The sequence below is a fragment of the Cebus imitator genome, unplaced genomic scaffold, assembly GCF_001604975.1.
Source record: "Cebus imitator isolate Cc_AM_T3 unplaced genomic scaffold, Cebus_imitator-1.0 Scaffold181, whole genome shotgun sequence".
In the NCBI taxonomy this organism is placed as follows: Eukaryota; Metazoa; Chordata; class Mammalia; order Primates; family Cebidae; genus Cebus; species Cebus imitator.
Window position 1 is genome coordinate 2633081 of NW_016107496.1, and position 18790 is coordinate 2651870.

The 18790-nt window shown below is 44.4% G+C and overlaps 1 protein-coding gene across 2 annotated transcripts in view; it reads left to right on the top strand.

Annotated features, from left to right (window-relative positions):
• The first annotated feature begins 4565 nt into the window (after positions 1-4565).
• ATF1 (activating transcription factor 1) overlaps positions 4566-18790 on the top strand; it is a 45745-nt gene continuing 31520 nt past the window's right edge. Inside the window, exons 1-2 of one of the 2 annotated variants that reach the window (XM_017545842.2) lie at positions 4566-4851; positions 11889-11987. In XM_017545842.2, coding sequence (XP_017401331.1) covers positions 11895-11987 — 93 coding nt within the window. In that variant the 5' untranslated portion in view covers positions 4566-4851; positions 11889-11894. Of the gene's footprint in view, positions 4852-5625; positions 5762-11888; positions 11988-18790 lie in introns of those variants that run through there. The other variant, XM_017545845.2, reaches the window with a different exon arrangement.

Consider the following 18790-nt stretch of genomic DNA (forward strand, 5'->3'; position numbering starts at 1 on the left):
AAAATGTGAAGAAATAATGGCAAAAGCTTCCCAGATTTGGAAACACATAAATTTACTCACTGAAGAAGCTCAAGAAACAGCAATCAGTATAAATATAAAGAAAACCATTTAGGCAGAGTCATGGGCAAACTGCTAAACTTCAATAAAGCAAAATTCTTCAAAGAAGCCGGGGGAAATGACATATTACATACCAGATAACAATGATACAAATGATAGCCAACTTCTCATTAAACACTATGGAAGCCAGAAGAACATAGACTATGCTTAAGGTGCCAGGAGTTTAAAACTATCAGTTCAGAATTCTATATCCAGTCAAACTAGTCTTCAAAAATGAAGGCAGGCCTGGCACAGTGGCTCACAACTGTAGTCCCAGTACTTTGGGAGGCCAAAGCAGGAGGACCGCTTGAGCCCAGAAGTTTGAGACTAGCCTGGGCAACATAGTGAGACCGCATCTCAAAAAAAAAAAAAAGATGAAGGTGTATTCTAAATCTAATAAAGACCATGTATGAAAAACTCACTAACACCTCACTTAATAGTGGAAAACTGCTCTTTCTCCCTAACACTGGAAACAAGGGAAGAAACAATCTATTCTCACCTCTTCTAAAAACTGTTGTACTAAAGATCTATCCAGAGCAATTAGGCAAGAAAAAGAAATAAAAGGCATCCACAGGAAAGGGGGGATTAAAACTATCTCTATTCATACATAAAATGACTTGTACATAGAAAATCCTCTTGAACTCCTGACCTCAAGTGATCCACCTGCCTTGGCCTCCCAAAGTGCTGGGATTACAGGCGTGAGCCACCACACTTGGCCTTGCTTTTTAATAATAGAACTTTATTGTCTCACAGTTTTGGAGACAAGAATTTTGAAATCGTGGTCCAATACAATTGGTTTCTTCTGAAGACCCTGAGGGAGAATCTATTGCTATTCCCTCCTCGCTCCGGGTGGTTTGCTGGCATAGGGTCAGCTTTAAATAAGGTTTGAAGTCTTATGATCTGGTAGAGTCCATGGTGGTGGAAAGAAGAAACTGAAGTTTATGGCAAAACCTAACAGGACAATCCCTGTAGGCTATTGGGATTCTAGAGGAAGAACATGCTGTCTGTAGCAGAGAATTATGTCCCTTCTGAAAGACAGCTCTGGTGTGCCACTGGGCCATGGAAGCAATGGGAAACTTAACTAGGGACATCAAGTGACTATATGTCTAGAGTTTTCTGTCATTAGCTGGATTCTGTCAGATGCACCACATCATAAAGTGAGATGGGCCAACACCAATTCATGGTAACATGGAAATGTTTCACCTGGGATCAAGCCCAAGCAGGATCCAAGGATGCAAATAAGCGGCCTAAGCAGGCAACTTCAAACCCTGTGCTACCCACCCAATACCAACAGTGTCCTTCACTCAGCTCATACCTACGGCCATGCTGGAGCATGGGGGTAGGTCCAGCTAAGTAGGCAGAAAAAAACTCAAGTTTAGTTTATGGGTTGTCTCAGTATGTGAGATCAAGCCAAAAATGGATGGGAACTGAATTGTAGCTATTCTCAGGGGTGAACTTGAAAGTCAGTGGCAAGGGAGATCTTCCCAATGAGCAGCTACTAAAGCGATCACCAATTTTGTGTGGAAGAAGTGGCTCAAAGTGAGAGTCCATATGAACTCATGGGCAGAGGCAAATTGCCAGCTGGTCAGTGTCTTGGAAGAAGACTCGAAGATTGGATACAACAAGGTCTGAAGTAGAGTTATATGGGGCTAGAGCACAAGGCGTGAAGATGTTTACCTCACATCAATGCCCACTAAATAGCATCTGCCATGGATGAGACACTGAATATCCAAGTAGACAAAATGACTTGGCTGCTTGATGTCAGCCATCTATTGACTTCTTGGAACTGGCACAATGAGCATATGTATGGAGTGGCTACAGTGGCAGAGGTGGAGGCTATGCATGGACTCCTACTTAGTAAAACTGATTTAACAACTGCTATCTCTGAAACTTCAGCTAAACACTGACAGACACCAACAGTGAACTCCCAATGTTACACTGTTTCTCCAGAAGACTACTAGGTCACTTCATAGCAAGTTGACAACATCGAGCTTCTTTCATCGCAGAAGGGCCAGTGATTTGTTCTCAGGTGAACAGATTTACTTTTTCTGGGTGAGGGTTTGACTCTTCTGCCCTCATAGCTTCACTCACTATCACTACTTAGGAGCTTACAAAAGTGTGTGAAACCTGCAGGCTGCTCTGACCAACATCAAGAAGATTCTGGCCAGGCTCTATGGCTCACGCCTGCAATCTCAGCACTTTGGGAGGCTAAGGTGGGTAACTCGAGTCCAGGACCTTGAGACCAGCCTGGGCAGCACAGAGGGATCCCATCTCTACAGAAAACTTTAAAACATAGCTGGGCATGGTGGTGAGCATCTATAGAGGATAACGTGGGAGGATGGCTTGAGCCTGGGAGGTCAAGGCTGCGGTAAGCTGAGATCGTGGCCACTGCACTCCAGCCTGGGCAACACAGCGAGACTGTCTTAAAAAAGAAAAAAAATCCAACATTTATTTAGTGCTTAGTATGTACTAGGCACAGCTCTAACTTTACATGTATCAAAGGAATTCAGTCTACAAAACCCTTTGTGATAGGCAGTGTTATTAAATCCATTTCTTTCTTTTTTTTTTTTTTTTGGGGGGGGCGGAGTCTCGCACTGTCGCCCAGGCTATATAAAGCAGTGGCGTGATCTCGGCTCACTGCAATCTCCACCTCCTGGGTTCAAGCAATTCTCCTGCCTCAGCCTCACAAGTAGCGGGGACTATAGGCTCACGCCACCACGCCAGGATAATTTTTCTATTTTTAGTAGAGATGGGATTTCGCCATGTTAGGTTGGTCTCGAATTCCTGACCTCAGGTGATCCATCCACCTCGCCTCCCCAAGTGCTGGGATTACAGTCGTGAGCCACTGCGCCCTGCCCCTCCCCGCCCTTTTATTTTTGAGACGGAGTGTTGCTCTTGAGTGCAGAGGTGCAATCTTGGCTCACTGCAACCTCCGCCTCCCGGGCTCAAGCGATTCTCCTGCTTCAGCCTCCCGAGTAGCTGGGGCTGCAGGCATGCACCACCACACCCGGCTAATTTTGTATTTTTAGTAGTCGAGACAGGGTTTCTCCATGTTAGTCAGGCTGGTCTCCCAACTCTCGACCTCAGGTGATCTGCCCGCCTCAGCCTCGGCCTCCCCCCTCCCCCGCTTTTTACTGATCAACTTTTGTTAAGCATTCTGTGGTCCACAAGAAAAAAAGCAAACATCAAAGAACAAGAAACTCATAAAACCAGCCTTCCAGCCATCAATATTCTGTATTCCACAATGGCTGAGGCTGGACTTTGTTAACCATGGAAGGCTTGATGTCTGAGAAAATAGGCCACTTTTCTTTCAGTAATGCTGAAGCACTGACTTAGTAATAACAGCTGTCCCCTGTACTAGCATTTAATAGGTAATCAACAATGTTTGCTGAATGTCAGCAGCTAGACGTTAGCGACATCTTAAGGGTAAATCTTCGGCTTTAAATCACAGAGTGATTTAAAGTGACTTACTTTGGCAGAGTAAATCTTCGGCTTTAAACCACATTTTCCGACCCAAAGGCCAAAAATAGGAAGTTTCCTAAATTGATCTCAACCTAGTAAAATTTCAGAAAACTGAGAACTTTGTGTCAAGAGCATACTAACAAAGTTTATCTTTTGTCGTTTACCATCATTAAAGCCATATAATAACATTTTGCAAGGAAATTTTTAGAAATAGAATAAAGCATAACTCCTTTTCCAGAGAGGCAGACACAAAGAATATTCTGTAAAGTTTTTGTAATGCATTAAAACGACGGCATAACATTTTATCCATTTCTGTAAAAATCCTTCCACATGTGTTAAAGGACACAACTCAATGCTACTTTAGGGGATTAAGAAAAATCTGAGTAAGGCCGGGAGCGGTGGTGCACGCCCGTAATCCCAGGACTTTGGGAGGCCCAGGCGGCGGATCACTTGAGCCCAGGAGATCAAGACCAGCCTGGGCAACATAGTGAGTCCTCATCTCTACAAGCAAGGCGTGGTGGTGCACGCCTGTGGTCGTAGCTGCCACGGAGGCTAAGGGTGGGGAATCGCTTGAACCCAGGGGTTGGAGGCTGCAGTGAGTCGAGATCAGGCCACAGCACTCCAGCCTCGGCCACAGAGCGAGACCTCGTCTCAATCTCGGAAAAAATTAAAGGCAAAGCCTTCAAGCTTCAAGTCATTTCTTCCAAGAAGAGGACAGGGCCGGAGTCGGTCAAGGTCAAGGGGCAGATGAGTTGATAACGCCGCCACTCATCGATGAAAACGGCCTCCCGGCTGACCTCCGGAAGCGGACGTGAGGAGGGGCGGGGTAGAGCTCCCGAGTAGAAACTCAACCTTGGGCAGAGTTCCTCTCCCACTGCAGCCTTGAGGAACGCGTTCCCGGGTACCCCCAACCGCAAGTCAGAAACGCGTACAAGATGGCGGCGCATCACGTGGGCAGCGCGGTGACGCAGGACGGCGGCCCGCGCGGAGGCAGCGCCGTAGCTCCCCCACAACGCACACTCGCACTCACTTTTACCCCCCCTCCCCCCCCGGCCCCGCCCCCTGCCTGGTGTAGATCATGCCGCCAGTGGCGGCCCTGACTGCCGAGGAAACGGTAGCTTAGGGCAGTTGGCTGTTAAGTGACACTGATTCTTCCCGCCCCGCCTGACTCCCGAGAAGGAGGCTAGCCCCCCGCTGCGTGAGGGGGTGGGGAAGTGGGTAGTGAATTCGGATCTACCTGGGAGGGGGGAGTGGAAGTTCCCGCCCCGGACAGCGGCGAGGCGGCAGCCACAGGTAAGTCGCGGGCGGGGGAGGGACGTGACCCGTGGCCCGGGCGGGGAAGGGCGCGGGAACGTGGCGCCAGCGGGGACGCGAGCGGGTCGCGCGCCGGGTGGGGGTCGCGCGCGGTCGGCGCCGGTGGGGGAGGGGGCGCAGCGGAAGGGGGAGGGGCCGCCCGTGCTTCCGGTCCCCGCGCCTCGGTGCTGCCGGGCGCGTTTCCAGTCGTGCGTCTCCTCCTTCCCCTTGCACCCAAATAAAAATAAAGCCCGAAACCTGCCGCCGCGGGTTGGCTTTTGCCCTCAGAAGCCGCCCTCTGCGGTCGCAGGCGCGAGCTCTCAGTGGGAGGTTTCGGGGTTGGGCCCAGAGCCGGGCGAAGGGCGGTGCAGCTATGGCCTCGGCGTGGTGTCCGCTGAGCGGAGCCCGGGTCCAATTAACTCTGCGACTGGGTCTTCGGATCCCTCTGGTCGCCACGGCCCCGGCGACCCTGGGGAAGAGGAGGCCCTCACCCTCTGGAGCTTGCAGTCTAGCGGGCAAGCGGACTCACCGGCTTCACGCACGCCCCAGACAGTCCTGGAGAGATGCGCCTGGCAGCGGGGACAGAGTGGGAACAGCAGGCGGCTTTCTTCCCTGCTAGGAAAGACAGGGACGTCTGTTCCCCTCTGGATGGGCGACCCAGCCGAGGAGACTTTCTCTTTGATCTTGTGTGTCAAAACGACGCTCGGTATTTCTCACTTTCGTCGACTCCGTGCAGCGGGCGGCTGAATCGCTTTGAAATGATTTTTATGTGAAATAATGTGTGGTGGCGTTAGCGTTTTGAAGAGCATTTATTGGGCTGGTGGTAGTCTTTGAGAACCTTTATGCTTCAGAAGCTCGGCGTGGACCTGGCGGGCATCTTTGTCAAACTGGCCTCACCTGTGATGAGTTTGTAGGTATTTATGTCGGAAAATGCATTTTAATCACAGGTTTTTGTTAACAGAAGAAATGCGTTCTTCTAAAGTGCTCTTTTTTCTTTGGAGTTTATAATGTGTAGTTACCTCCGTGTCTTACTTAGAATCAGTATTGTTGTCCTAAAGTCGAATGTGTTTGCTCTTTAACACTTGACGTTACATTTTAGGGTTAGGTTTGTTCTGTGAGCTATGTCCATTTCTGCCGGATTACCAACAGGTGGCAGTCCCTTCTGATTCTAATATAGACTACCGCCTTTGCCAGTTTTTTTGTTTGCTTGTTTGTTTTTGAGACGGAGTGTCGCTGTCCGTCGCCCAGGCTGGAGTACAGTGGAGCGATCTCGGCTCACTGCAACCTCGGCCTCCCTGTTCAATCGATTCTCTTGCTTCAGCCTCCTGAGTAACTGGGATTACAGGTGTGCGCCACCACGCCTGGCTAATTTTTGTATTTTTAGTAGAGACAGAATCTCACCATTGTTAGCCAGGCTGATCTCGAACGCCTGACCTTGTGACCCGCCTGCCTCGGCCTCCCAAAGTGCTGGGATTACAGGCATGAATCACCGCGTCTGCCTTTTTTTTTTTTTTTTTTTTTTTTTAACAGAGGCGGTGTCAAAGGCGTGTGAACCAGAGCAACTTCATCTTAAACGGGAGCTGGGTAAAATGAGGCTAAAACCTAGTAGGCTGCGTTCCCAGACAGTTAAGGCATTCTAAGTCACAGGATGAGATAGGAGGTCAGCACAAAGTACAGGTCATAAAGACCTTGCTGATAAAACAGGTTGCAGTAAAGAAGCCCGGCAAACCAAAATGGTCACAAGGGTGACCTCTGGTCATCCTCACTGCTACACTCCCACCAGCGCTGTTTACAAATGCCATGGCAATATCAGAAAGTTATCCTATATGGTCTAAAAAGGGGAGGTGTGAATAATCTACCCCTCATTTAGCATGTCATCAAGAAATAACCATAAAAATGGGTAACCAGCAGCTCTAGGGGCTGGTCTGTCTATGGAGTAGCCATTCTTTTATTCCTTTACTTTCTTCATAAACTTGCTTTTACATCCCATGGTGGGCTCACCCTGAATTCTTTCTTGTGCGAGATCCAAGAACCCTCAGCTGGGGGTCTGGATTGGGATGTCTGTCCTGTAACATATTTCTGGTGACCATGAAGGGGGACTATAGTGCAGAAACCCTGACCCAACGGCTACCTTTGGGTAAGTGTTGGGGTCCTGTAACATATTTCTGGTGGCCACAGAAGTGGAAACTCCAGCATATATGTCTAGGAGTCTCTCCTAAGACAGAGTGGGTTAGAGGTCCTTCTTAATAAAAGGCAAGGATGCTTGACTGAACTTGGGTTAGAGGCCCTTCTAAGATTTAGGGGGTTAGAGTTCCCTCTCAGTAAAATCTGCCTCAGCTCAGCTAAGAACAGGTTCGGCACTATAGGATGGATGTTAGCTTCTGTTCTCTTTGGATTAATTGGCCTTACACTCTTTGCTGATGGCTGTGGATGACAGGGTTAGGCATGTACAGGATTGTGGGACATGGGGAGCTTTTTCCTCCCTAAGAGGGGAAACTTGAGAGCTATGGGACTGCTGGAAAAGATAGATCCCTTTGCTGCGGACAAGCAGCCTCCTGAACTTTTCATTGTCTGCTGCAATGAGTGGGTCTTTTCTCTGACTTCCCTGAGTTCTTCACCTTCCCCACCCTGCCACAGGCAATACTTTCCTCCTTTACTTTGCTTTTCTTATCTTTTCTGTTACTAAGGGCAACCATATTGCCAACAGACCATGTGTTGAAACTCAAGTCGGAGGTTGGATTAGAAATGACGGGCCCATCGGGTCAAATTTAAGCCTTGCCAGTTGGTTATTGGGTGCTAAGTGTAGTGGCTAATGTCTTTGTTTAATCACACGAATGTTGCTCCAGCCAGAACGAAGAAAAGATACTTTATGATACGGCTTGGCCCTCAGGGCGATGATGCCACAAACCAAAATACTAGGATCAGTAAGGGAAAGGGAACCCAGAAGCCTGGCATGCCAGCAAAAGGGTAAGAATTTCTTACCAGTCAGATTTCTGGCTTCTCTCTCACTGTACAAACGGTTAAGGGAATGGTAATTAAAAAAAAAAAAAAATGGCCAGGCATGAGCCACCTCACCTGGCCAGCTTTTGCACTTTCACAGCGGCAGTCCAGGTTTGATTCCCCACCTAGGAAGTAAGTTGTTTCTGGTTTAATATCTTCATGACCTTGTGTATTCTCTTTTCCGCATGACTGTCTTAAATTTTTCTTCCTCTAAGCACCTGGGGGGTTACCTTTGGCAAAGTTCAAAAGCCAGAAATATCAGCCATTTGGCATAAAAAATTCTTTTTTTTTTTTTTTTTAAAGATGGGGTTTCACCATGATGGCCAGGCTGGCCTTGAACTCCTGACCTCAGGTGATCCACCCACCTCGGCCTCCCAAAGTGCTAGGATTACAGGCGTGAGCCACCGCGCCTGGCCTTGGCATAAAAAATTCTAAAAGGATTTTATTAAAGAGTGCTGTGGTTAAAATCAGTTAATTAAAAATGGATACTCAAGCTCTAAAAGCCTGGACTACCTGGGAAAAACAGGAGACACCAAAGATCCCTTTCCTAGCCCTGTTCTTCCAAGGGGTCCATCCCAAAGGCAGTAATCCAAATAAGAAACTTAAGAACTGGCAAATGAAAAATCTTGCAACCCCTGTATTCATTTTCTTTCTGGGTAGGTGTTGTGTGTAATGTTTATATAAAAGAGCTCTAATTAATTGGCCTAAACAAAAATAAGCATTTATTTATTCTTTTTTTGGTTTAAAAATAAGCATTTAAATTAAATATTTTGAGAGCAAAATAAAAACTAATGCCTTTTAGTTCATGTAACTTTAGTAATCTTTGGGAAATAAAAACAGCTTTCAAATTGATAAAAACAGTCTAACTTATGCAGGTCAAATATTTTGTTAAATGAGTTAAGGTCATAAACTGTTTCTTTGACTTTTAAAAATTGTTCAACTTACCCTACCTTAAAGCCATTAGATTCTAGCTAAGGCCTGGGGACCTGTGGAGTTAGCCACGCCCCTAGCTGTGCTAGAGAGTCAGCTCTTATCTGCACTTCTACCGGCTGTGTCCTTGGCTAGTCTCCACACTTAGTACATAATTAAAATTGCTTACTAACCAGGATTTTCACCAAAAGTAAAAGCTGCTAAAACTTAACATTGTAACATGTAATTGAGACTATTGAAGAAACACTTTTACCTGTAAGGTGTGTAAGGAAAGTAGAATGTACTTTTGTTAAAAGATTATAAGAAGGCGTGGGAATGTGTTTTTTTGGTTTGTTTTTGCCTAAAGTGTTAAAGAATTGTTTTAAGCTGGCCTGGTGCAGCAGCTCATGCCTGTAATCCCAGCACTTTGGGAGGCTATGGCGGGCAGATCACCAGAGGTCAGGAGTTTGAGACCAGCCTGGCCAACATTCTGAAACCCCATCTCTTCCAAAAAGAAAAGTTAGTCAGGCATGGTGTTGCACACCTGTAGTGCCAGCTATTCGGGAGGCTGAGGCAGGAGAAGCGCTTGAACCTGGGAGGCAGAGGTTGCAGTAAGCCAAGGGCGCCACTGCTCTCCAGCTTGAGTGGCAGAGCGAGACTCCATCTCAAAAAAAAAAATACAGGAAGCCTTATCAAATGTGAAATGGTGTTTTGTTTTCTTTGGACTATATGTTCCAAAGTTATTGGGAAACTCCTGTAATTCTAATATGACTTAGTGTGGGTTAATAATAATTATAATTGCCATGCAAAAGATTGTATGCCACAGAAGTAACCACATTTCCTTATTTGTGGCTTTAATAGTGACTCTCCTAAAACTTTTTATCTTCCACAGATAATTGTTCTTGTTTTAATCCTCTTTAGAAGATAGTTTATAATTAGCTACAGAACTCTAGCAGGTTTTTTTAAATGCATGTTTCTAATAACTTTGGTAATTGTAACATAAGAATAGAGGAAACAACTTTCAGAACTCATGAAAAGCTGGAATGTTCATGAATATCAAATAAAATGTGTTACTTGAATTAACTGAACCAATAGAAAACTGAAGTAATCTTTTTAACTTTGATTAAAATGCCGCTGATTCTTTGTTTTTTTCAGAGTCAAGGAAAATTTTCATGTGAACTATTTACAGCTGGTAGCAATTGAATAAAGTATACTGCTGTGAATGAAATTTGGAACATACTTGTTTCTCTGATTTCTCTAGCGTTTGGAAACTAGTTCACTCCTGGGCTGAAGCAATCCTCTTGCCTCAGCCTCCTGAGTAGTTGAGACTATAGGAGCACATTACCACACCCAGCTAATTTTTTATTTTTTGTAGAGATGGGGTCTCACTGTGTTGCCAGGTCTGGTGTCAAATTCCTGGGTTCAAGTGATTGTTGTGCCTCAGTCTCCCAATGTGCTGGAATTACAGGCATAAGCCATCACACCTGGTCATATTAACCATTTTGAAACAGTTCTATAGTGTTAAGTACATTCACACTGTGTACAACCCATGTCTAGAACTTTATTTATTTATTTATTTATTTATTAAGACAGAATCTCACTCTGTTACTCAGGCTGGTGTGCAGTGGCGCAGTACCACTCGCTGCAACCTCTGCCTCCTGGGTTCATGCAATTCTTGTGCCTCAGCCTCCCAAGTAGCTGGTATTACAGGCACTCACTCTCCCTCCCCACCCACCCACCCCCCCGCCCCCGCTAATTGTTTTTATATTTTAGTAGAAATGGGGCTTCATCATATTGCCCAGGCTGGTCTCAAACTCCTCAGCTCAGGGCAGTCCACCTGTCTTGGCCTCCCAAAGTGCTAGGAATACAGCTGTGAGCCACCATCCCTGGCTCAGAACTTTTTTATGCCCATTAAACAGCAACTCTCCATTTCCTCCTTCCCCTAGTTCCTGACAGCCACCATTCGACTTCCTGTTTCTATGGAATTTTGCTTCTCTAGATACATCAAATTAGTGGAATCAAAGCTTTTCATTTTTGTAACCGGGTTATTTCACTTAGCACAACATGCTCAAGGTTCATCCATGTTGTAGCACGTGACAGGAGTTTCTTCCTAAGACTGAACAATATTCCATTGTATGTACAGTCACTATTTTATTTATCCATTCATCCACTGATGAATATTTGGATTGCTTCCACCTTTTGGCTATTGTGAATAATAATGCTGCCCATGAACATGGGTGTACAAATATTCTGCTCTTTGAGACCCTGCTTTCAATTCTTTTGGATATGTATACCAACAAGTAAAATTGCTGTTTTTAATTGTTTGAAGAACTGCCACAGCATTTTCCGTAATAGCTGCATCATTTGCATTCCAGTAGCAAAGTAGTATACAAGGGTTCCAATTTCTCCACATCCTTGCCAACACTTACTATTTTCTGTGTCTGGATATTACCCATTCTAATGGGTATGAGGTGATATTTCATTGTGGTTTTCATTACATTTCCTTAGTAGCTAGTGATATTGAGCACCTTTTCATATGCTTGCTGACTAGCCTTCTTTTCTTGTCTTTCCAGGTAACCTTTAAAAACATTAAATCCTGTCCAAATCTTTTACCAGTCTCTTTGTTAGTAGTTCCCTCCCTATTTGCCGTATTTGATCTCTCATAGCTCATTTATTCTCATTCTTAACCAGCCTCTATATCCTGAAGTTGATTATCTAAGTTTTCTAGATCTTTAGAACTTCCTTAGGTATAGTTTTATTTGTTCGACTTTTACTCAATAAATTCTGTATATTAAACTATGTATGTACTTTGAAACGTCCCTAAACTGGAGACAGATAATGTTTGTGTCCATAAACAGGAAGACTGTCATCATTCTTCAATGAGATAACATTTGAAAATTTAGTCATAATAGTTTATGTTCATATGTGCCTTTTATTAAGTTTCAATATGTTTTTGTGGGCCAAAATTCAAAAAATTTAAAGAATATGAAAAGTCCCCTTTCTATCTCTATGCCATTGCTACCAGTTCTTTTCCATTGAGGCAAATGATCAATTTTTATATGACTGTATAGTATACTTTAAATATTCTGTATCATATTTAATTTTAACTGACTTTTTCCCCCTTACAGTTGATTATGGCAGATTCCCACAAGAGTACCACGTCAGAGACAGCGCCTCAACCTGGTTCCACAGTTCAGGGAGCTCACGTTTCTCATATTGCTCAACAGGTAAGGGAGGAACCAAAATACTGAGCTAGTTAGGAATATTTTATATGCAGATTAATCTCTTGTTTCCAATCTATTTTTAATGCTTTGTTGTTTTGTTTTCTGAGACAGAGTTTTGCTCTCGTTGCCTAGGCTGGAGTGCAGTGGTGCGATGTCGGCTCACTGCAAGCTCCGCCTCCTGAGTTCAAGCAATTCTCCCAGCATTTTGGGGGGCCAAGGTGAACGGATCACCTGAGCCCAGGAGTTCGACACCAGCCTGGACAGCATGGTGAAACCCCGTCTCTAGTAAAAATACAAAAAATTAGGCGTGGCGCCGTGTGTCTATAGTTTCAGCTACTTGGGAAGCGAAGGCAGGTGAATTGCTTGAACGTGGGAGGCAGAGGTTGCAGTGAGCTGCGATTTCGCCATGGCACTCTAGCCTGGGCAACAGAGTGGGACTCTGTCTCAAAAAAAAAAAAATGAGAATTTTGGAAAACTTATGTTCACCATCATGAACCTGACAGTTTCTCAATATTTGCAGACATTTTGGTTACAAAATTGTCTTACAAAATCATGCATGGAGGCCGGGCATGGTGGCTCATGCCTGTAATCCTGCCACTTTGGAAAGCCAAGGTTGGTGGATTGCTCAAAGCCGGAAGTTTGAGACCAGCCTGAGCAACATAGGTGGAGCCTATCTCTTAAAAGGTTTTAAAAATTAGCTGGGTATGTTGGCACACACCTGTGTCAACTTGGCTGAAGCAGGGTGATTGTGAGCCCAGGGATTCAAGGCAGCAGTGAGCTATGATTATGCCACTATACTCTTGGGGGGTCCTCAATAAGTTTTAAGAGTGTAAAAAGGATTTGTGACCAAAAGGTTTGAAAACCAGTGGCCGAAAGGGTTAATCTTTCAAGCTTGATGTATCCTTCTCCATTATTTGGCTATATCATGTGAAGTATAACAGTGTCTTCTCCAGATGGTGCTGGAAAAATAAGGTGGAGTCTATTTTTCTGTTAATAGAGCTCTTTACAGAAATGTTCTAATTCAGTTGGCTTACTTACATATGTATTTCAGTTATTTTGGTTAGATGTGACTGTTCTCAAAATTTCCTCAGAACCATATTTATGGTGAGGTAGAGTAAGTACATTTCTAGGTAGTAAATTATTTTATAGTGATTTTTAAAAATAATATGGTTGGGCATGGTGGCTCACATCTATAATCCCAGCACTTTGGGATGCTGAGGATTGCTTGAGCCCAGGAGTTTGAGACCAGCCTGGGCAACATAGTGAGACTCCATCTCTACTAAAAAATACAAAAAGTTGGCCAGGCACAGTGGCTCACGCCTGTAATCCCAGCACTTTGGGAAGCTGGAGGTGGGTGGATCATGAGGTCAAGAGATCAAGACCATCCTGGCCAACATGGTGAAACCCTGTCTTTACTAAAAATACAAAACTTAGCTGGGCATGGCAGCGCTTGCTTGTAGTCCCAGCTCCTCAGTAGGCTGAGGCAAGAGAATTGCTTGAACTTGGGAGGCGGAGGTTGCAGTGAGCCAAGATTGCACCACTGCAGTCCAGCCTGGCGACAGAGTGAGACTCTGTCTCAAAAATGAATAAATAAATTTAAAAGTTGGCGGGGTGTGGTGGCTCGTGCCTGTAATCCTAGCACTTTGGGAGGCCAAGGCAGGCGGATCACGAGGTCAAGAGATTGAGACCATCCTGGCCAACATGGTGAAACCCCGTCTCTACTAAAAATACAAAAATTAGCTGGGCATGGTGGCGTGTACCTGTAGTCCCAGCTACTCGGAAGGCTGAGGCAGGAGAATTCCTTGAACCCAGGAGGCAGAGGTTGCAGTGGGCCGAGATCGCACCACTGCACTCTAGTCTGGCGACAGAGCGAGACTCCGTCTAAAAAATTTTTTTAAAAAATTAAAAAGTTAGCCAGGTATGGTGGTGTGTGTGTGTAGCAGACATGGGAGGATCACTTGAGCCCCAGAGGTCCAGGCTTCAGTGATCCATGGTTGCACCACTGTACTCCAGGCTGGGTAACAGAGCGTTATCCTGTCTCAAAAAGAAAAAAATATGTAAAAGAAATAGTATTTTACAATAATTCAGTGTAAACTGGGGATAAAGTCTCAGGCCTCCTGGAACTTACATTCTAATTTTGGAGAGACAGGCACCAAAACGTATCAGTTGGTAATATGTGCCATGGAGACAAATAAAGCAGGGTAGGAGAGAGAGGGAGTTGGTGGTGGGGACAGGGGACTTGCCCTTTTTATGCAAGGTGGTCAGAGACATCTGTCTGAGGAAATACCACTTCAATTATATGGACCAACTCTTGTAAAACGGTGAGACTAATATGTGCTTGAGAGGGTCAAGGAACACAGGTGGCCAGTGTGTTGGGAGAGGGACTGATAGAGGATGAGGCAGAGAGGGTTGGGGTGTGAAGAGGGGAGGGTGCCAGATAATGTAGGCCATATGCCACTGTAAGATTTGTGTGTTTTAATCTGGGTTGCGTGGGGAACCTTTAGAGTGTGTTACGTAGAAACTTCTGGCATATCTTAAAAGAATCACTCACAATCACTGCTCTGTGGAATAGAAACAGGAAAACCAGGCAGGAGGCATTACAGAAATGTACATGGGTGATGACAATGGCTTGGACCAATGTGGTAGCTGTGGTAGTGATGAGACAAAGTTAGATTCTGGATACATATTGGTTGTAAAGCCGATAGTATTTGCTTTTGGATTGGATGTGGAGTTTTAAAGAAAGGAAGTTGCTCAGACCAAAACTGTGAAATCAAAACCCAGCGAAGAAACCCTTTTCTGGGTTTTGACTTCACAGTTTTGGTTTGAGCAACTGTAAGAATGTAATTGCTTGAGCTAGGCATGGTAGTGCATACCTGTAATCCCATCTCCTTGGGAGGCTCAGGTGGGAGGATTGCTTGAGCCCAGGAGTTCCAGACCAGCCTGGGCAACATAATGTAGGCCCACCCTTTCTCAAAAATAATAATAATAATAAAATAACTAAAATTAAATATATATGTAGAATTGCCATTTATTGAGATGTACAACACTGGAGGATGTTTTCCTTTTCTTTTTGGGGGAATGTTGGCAATCAGGAATTTGGTTTTCAGGCATGTTGTGTTTGTAATACTATCAGTTGGTTTTCTGTGTTGCAGAACAAATCACCACAAAGCTAATAGCTTAAAACAACACACATTTCTTATCTCAGTTTTTCTGGAGTCAGGCATATCTTCGCTGCGTTCTTTGCTTTGGCGTCTCACACCAAGCTGTAGTTGAGGTATTGGCTAGGGCTGAATTCTTACCAGGAAGCTAGACTAGAGAAGAATCTACTTCTAAGCTCACTTCGTTTGTTGACAGAATTCATTTCATTGTGGCTGTAGGACTCAGCGCTTCAGTTTTTTGGTTGGTTGTTGGGTAGAGGCTGCCCATAGCTTCTAAAAGCCACTGGTAACTCCCTGTCATGTGATCCTCTCCATCTGCAGTTCAAAGTCGCAGCCTGCCTCAAGTCCAGCAGGAGAATTGAGAGCAAGTCTGCTAGCAAGACAGTCTTGTATATAATATAATCAAAGGAATGACATCCCATTTCCTTGTGATAAAACATGACATCCCATCATCTTTGCCTAATAAGGTTGGTTAGAAGCAAGTCACAAGTCCCTCCCACTCTCAAGGGGAGAGGGTTAAAGTCCCAAACACCAGGAGCTGCAGATCATGGGGGCCACCCTAAAATCTGTCGGGCAGACCATCCAAGTAGATTTGTCCAGTAGACAGATAAATGAGTCTAGGGTCTGGGAGAAAGGTCCAGACTAGAAATCTAAATTTAGGAGATGTGGCTATATAGATGGTATTTATAAGCCTGGAATGATTTCCAAACTCCCCATAGGATGTAGAAAGCGGAAAGAATGTTACTTTTATGCTGAAACAAGAATAAGTTGTATATTCTATAAAATAGTAACTTAAACTTACAGAAGTGGGGTGTGGGCATGGCTCACCTCTGTCAGCACAGAAAGAAAGCAGGGCTGTCATACTAGCAGGAAAATTAATGAATTGCTAAAGTCCAAGTATAGGCAAGAATGAGCAAATAGAATTCTTCGGAGCTGCAGACACAAAGACAGTTCATACCCTCCTGCAGGTTTTTCTGCAAGGACTGCTAACAGTTGCTTAGGAGAGAAATGGGGGTGGGGAAGCAAGGGAGACCAGAGAAAGCTTTGGTGGGTGGTACAGGCCTATTTGGACCTTTAAGCCAATGAGAAAGGAAGTAAACCCTGTTTTCCATTGTATCTGGGAAAAGTAAAAAGAAAAAGAAAACCTACAAACCCCAAGGGAACGGCAGGAAACTATTAAGGGCTTCGATTATTAGTATTAGAGTTTTTCTGCCTCTGGGAGAGAGCCCCAACCCCTGTAACCGAAGGACCTAGGACCTACCTGAGACTGAGACTGGGCCAGGACAACATCCTTGTTGCTGCTATCAGGTCAGGCAACAGCAGTCTACCCCTGGGAGAGGGTCAAGAGTATGGAGTGAGCCTCTTTGGGCAGATGCACAGATACAGCCTAAGGCTGAGTGTGCAGCAAGAACACTGAGAAAAACCCTCTGACAGAGCAGCCCCAGCTTAAGCAGAAAGTCACGCTAGAGGAATTTGAAGTTGGTGGTACACTTCAGGTAATCCAAACAACAAAATCCAGACCCAGCTCAATTCCTGAATGACTCAACCCCTTCCCAACACACGTGCACACACACCCTAATGAAGAGGTGTACCCTCTTGATTTCCCATTTCTGAGCATAAATACTGTTTAGTCTACTCTCTTACCCATGATGTCTGTAATTCAGGCAAAAATTACAAAACACATACACACAAAAAAAGCCTCACTGTCAGAAACCAAAACAATAAACAGAACCAGACTCAGAATTACCTAGCTGTTGGAACAATCAGAGAGTGAATTTCTTTTCTTTTTTTTTTTAATTACTGTCTTGAGCGACTTATACAGAGAGTGAATTTCAAATAACAATGATTAGTATGCTAAAGACTACAGCAGGAAAAGTAGAAAACGTGTGGATAGCTGGAGAATTTCAACAGAGGGTTGAAAACTATATGAAAAGTCAAGTGGAAATGTTAGAAATAAAAATGGTAGCCAGATGTGGTGGCACATGCCTATAATCCAAGCACTTTGGGAGGCCAAGGTAGGCAGACAGCTTGAGCTCAGGAGTTCAAGACCAACCTGGGCAACATGGCAAGCCCTCATTTCTACTAAAAATAAACACACACAAAAAAATAGCCAGGCATGGTGGTATATACCCTGCAGCCCCAGCTACTTGCAAGGCTGAGGTGATAGGATTGCTTGAGCCCAGTGGGCAGAGGTTGCAGTGAGCCAACATCACACCACTGCACTCCAGCCTGGGTGTCAGAGTGAGGCCTTGTCTAAAAAAAAAAAAAAAAAAAAAAAAAAAAAAAAAAAAAAAAAAAAAAAAAAAAAAAAGTGACATAGGTGAAGTATGTGCTTGTGTTTATTAGTAGACTTGACAACACAGCTAAGAAAAGAATCAGTAAACTTGAAGATAGGTCAGTAGACATTACCGACAATGAAAACAAAGAAAAAAGGAGAGAGTGGGGAGAAAAATACAGCATCCAAGAACTGTGGAACAATATCTCTTTAACATAGCTATAGCGTGATTAAAGTCGTGTGACTAGGTGGGACTACTGAGGGTCAGCTGTGTAAAATGTGGCTGATAGGTCAAGTAAGATGAGTAAATGAGTAAATATATTTCATAGCCAGTCTTTCTCTTTTTTTAAAGGTAGGATCTCACTCTCATGTCTTGGAAATTCTTGGTTGTCTGGGTTTTGCTTTTTAATAAAGGAAGTTTTTGTGTTTTTTTTTTAATTTTTTTGAGATGGAGACTCGATCTGTTGCCAGGCTGGAGTGCAGTGGCATGATCTGGGCTCACTGCAACCTCCAACTCCCTGGTTCAAGCAGCTCTCCTGCCTCAGCCTCCTGAGTAGCTGGGGTTACAGGTATGTGCCATCATGCCCAGCTAATTTTTGTATTTTTAGTAGAGACAGGGTTTCACCATGTTGGCCAAGATGGTCTCGATCTCCTCACCTCGTGATCCATCTGCCTCGGCCTCCCACAGTGCTGGGATTACAGGCATGAGCCACTGCACCCAGCCATAATTTTTCTTTTATACTCACTTAATGAGCAAATGATTTTAACTTTGTAACGTACATTTTATCAATTTTTCTTTTTACGGATTATGCTTTTAGCATCTCAGAACTCTGCCTAATGCTGAATTTTGAAGATTTTTTTCCCTGAAAGTTGTATAGTCTTGTATTTTATATTTAAGTCTGTGATTCATTTTGAGTTAATTTTTGTATAGATTTGTGTTTCTGTTATTTTTTGAGATGGAGTCTCAGTTGCCCAGGCTGGAGTGTAGTGGCACAGCCTTGGCTCATTGCAGCCTCTGCCTCCTGGGTTCAAGTGTTTCTTGTGCCTCAGCCTCCTGAGCAGCTGGGATGCCCACTACATGTGGCTAATTTTTGTATTTTTAGTAGAGATGGGTTTTGTGATTTTGGTCAGACTGGTCTTGAACTCCTGACCTCAGGTAATCCACCTGCCTTGGCCTCCCAAAGTGCTGGGATTACAGGCATGAGCCACCACACCCTGCTATTTCTGTTTTTGCCCATGCTGTGCAATTGCTACGGTACCATTTGTTGAAAAGAGGATCCCTTCCCTGTTGAACTGCCGTTGTACCTTTGTTAAAAATCATTTGGGCATGTATATATATATATATATATTTTTTTTTTTTTTTTTTTTTTTTT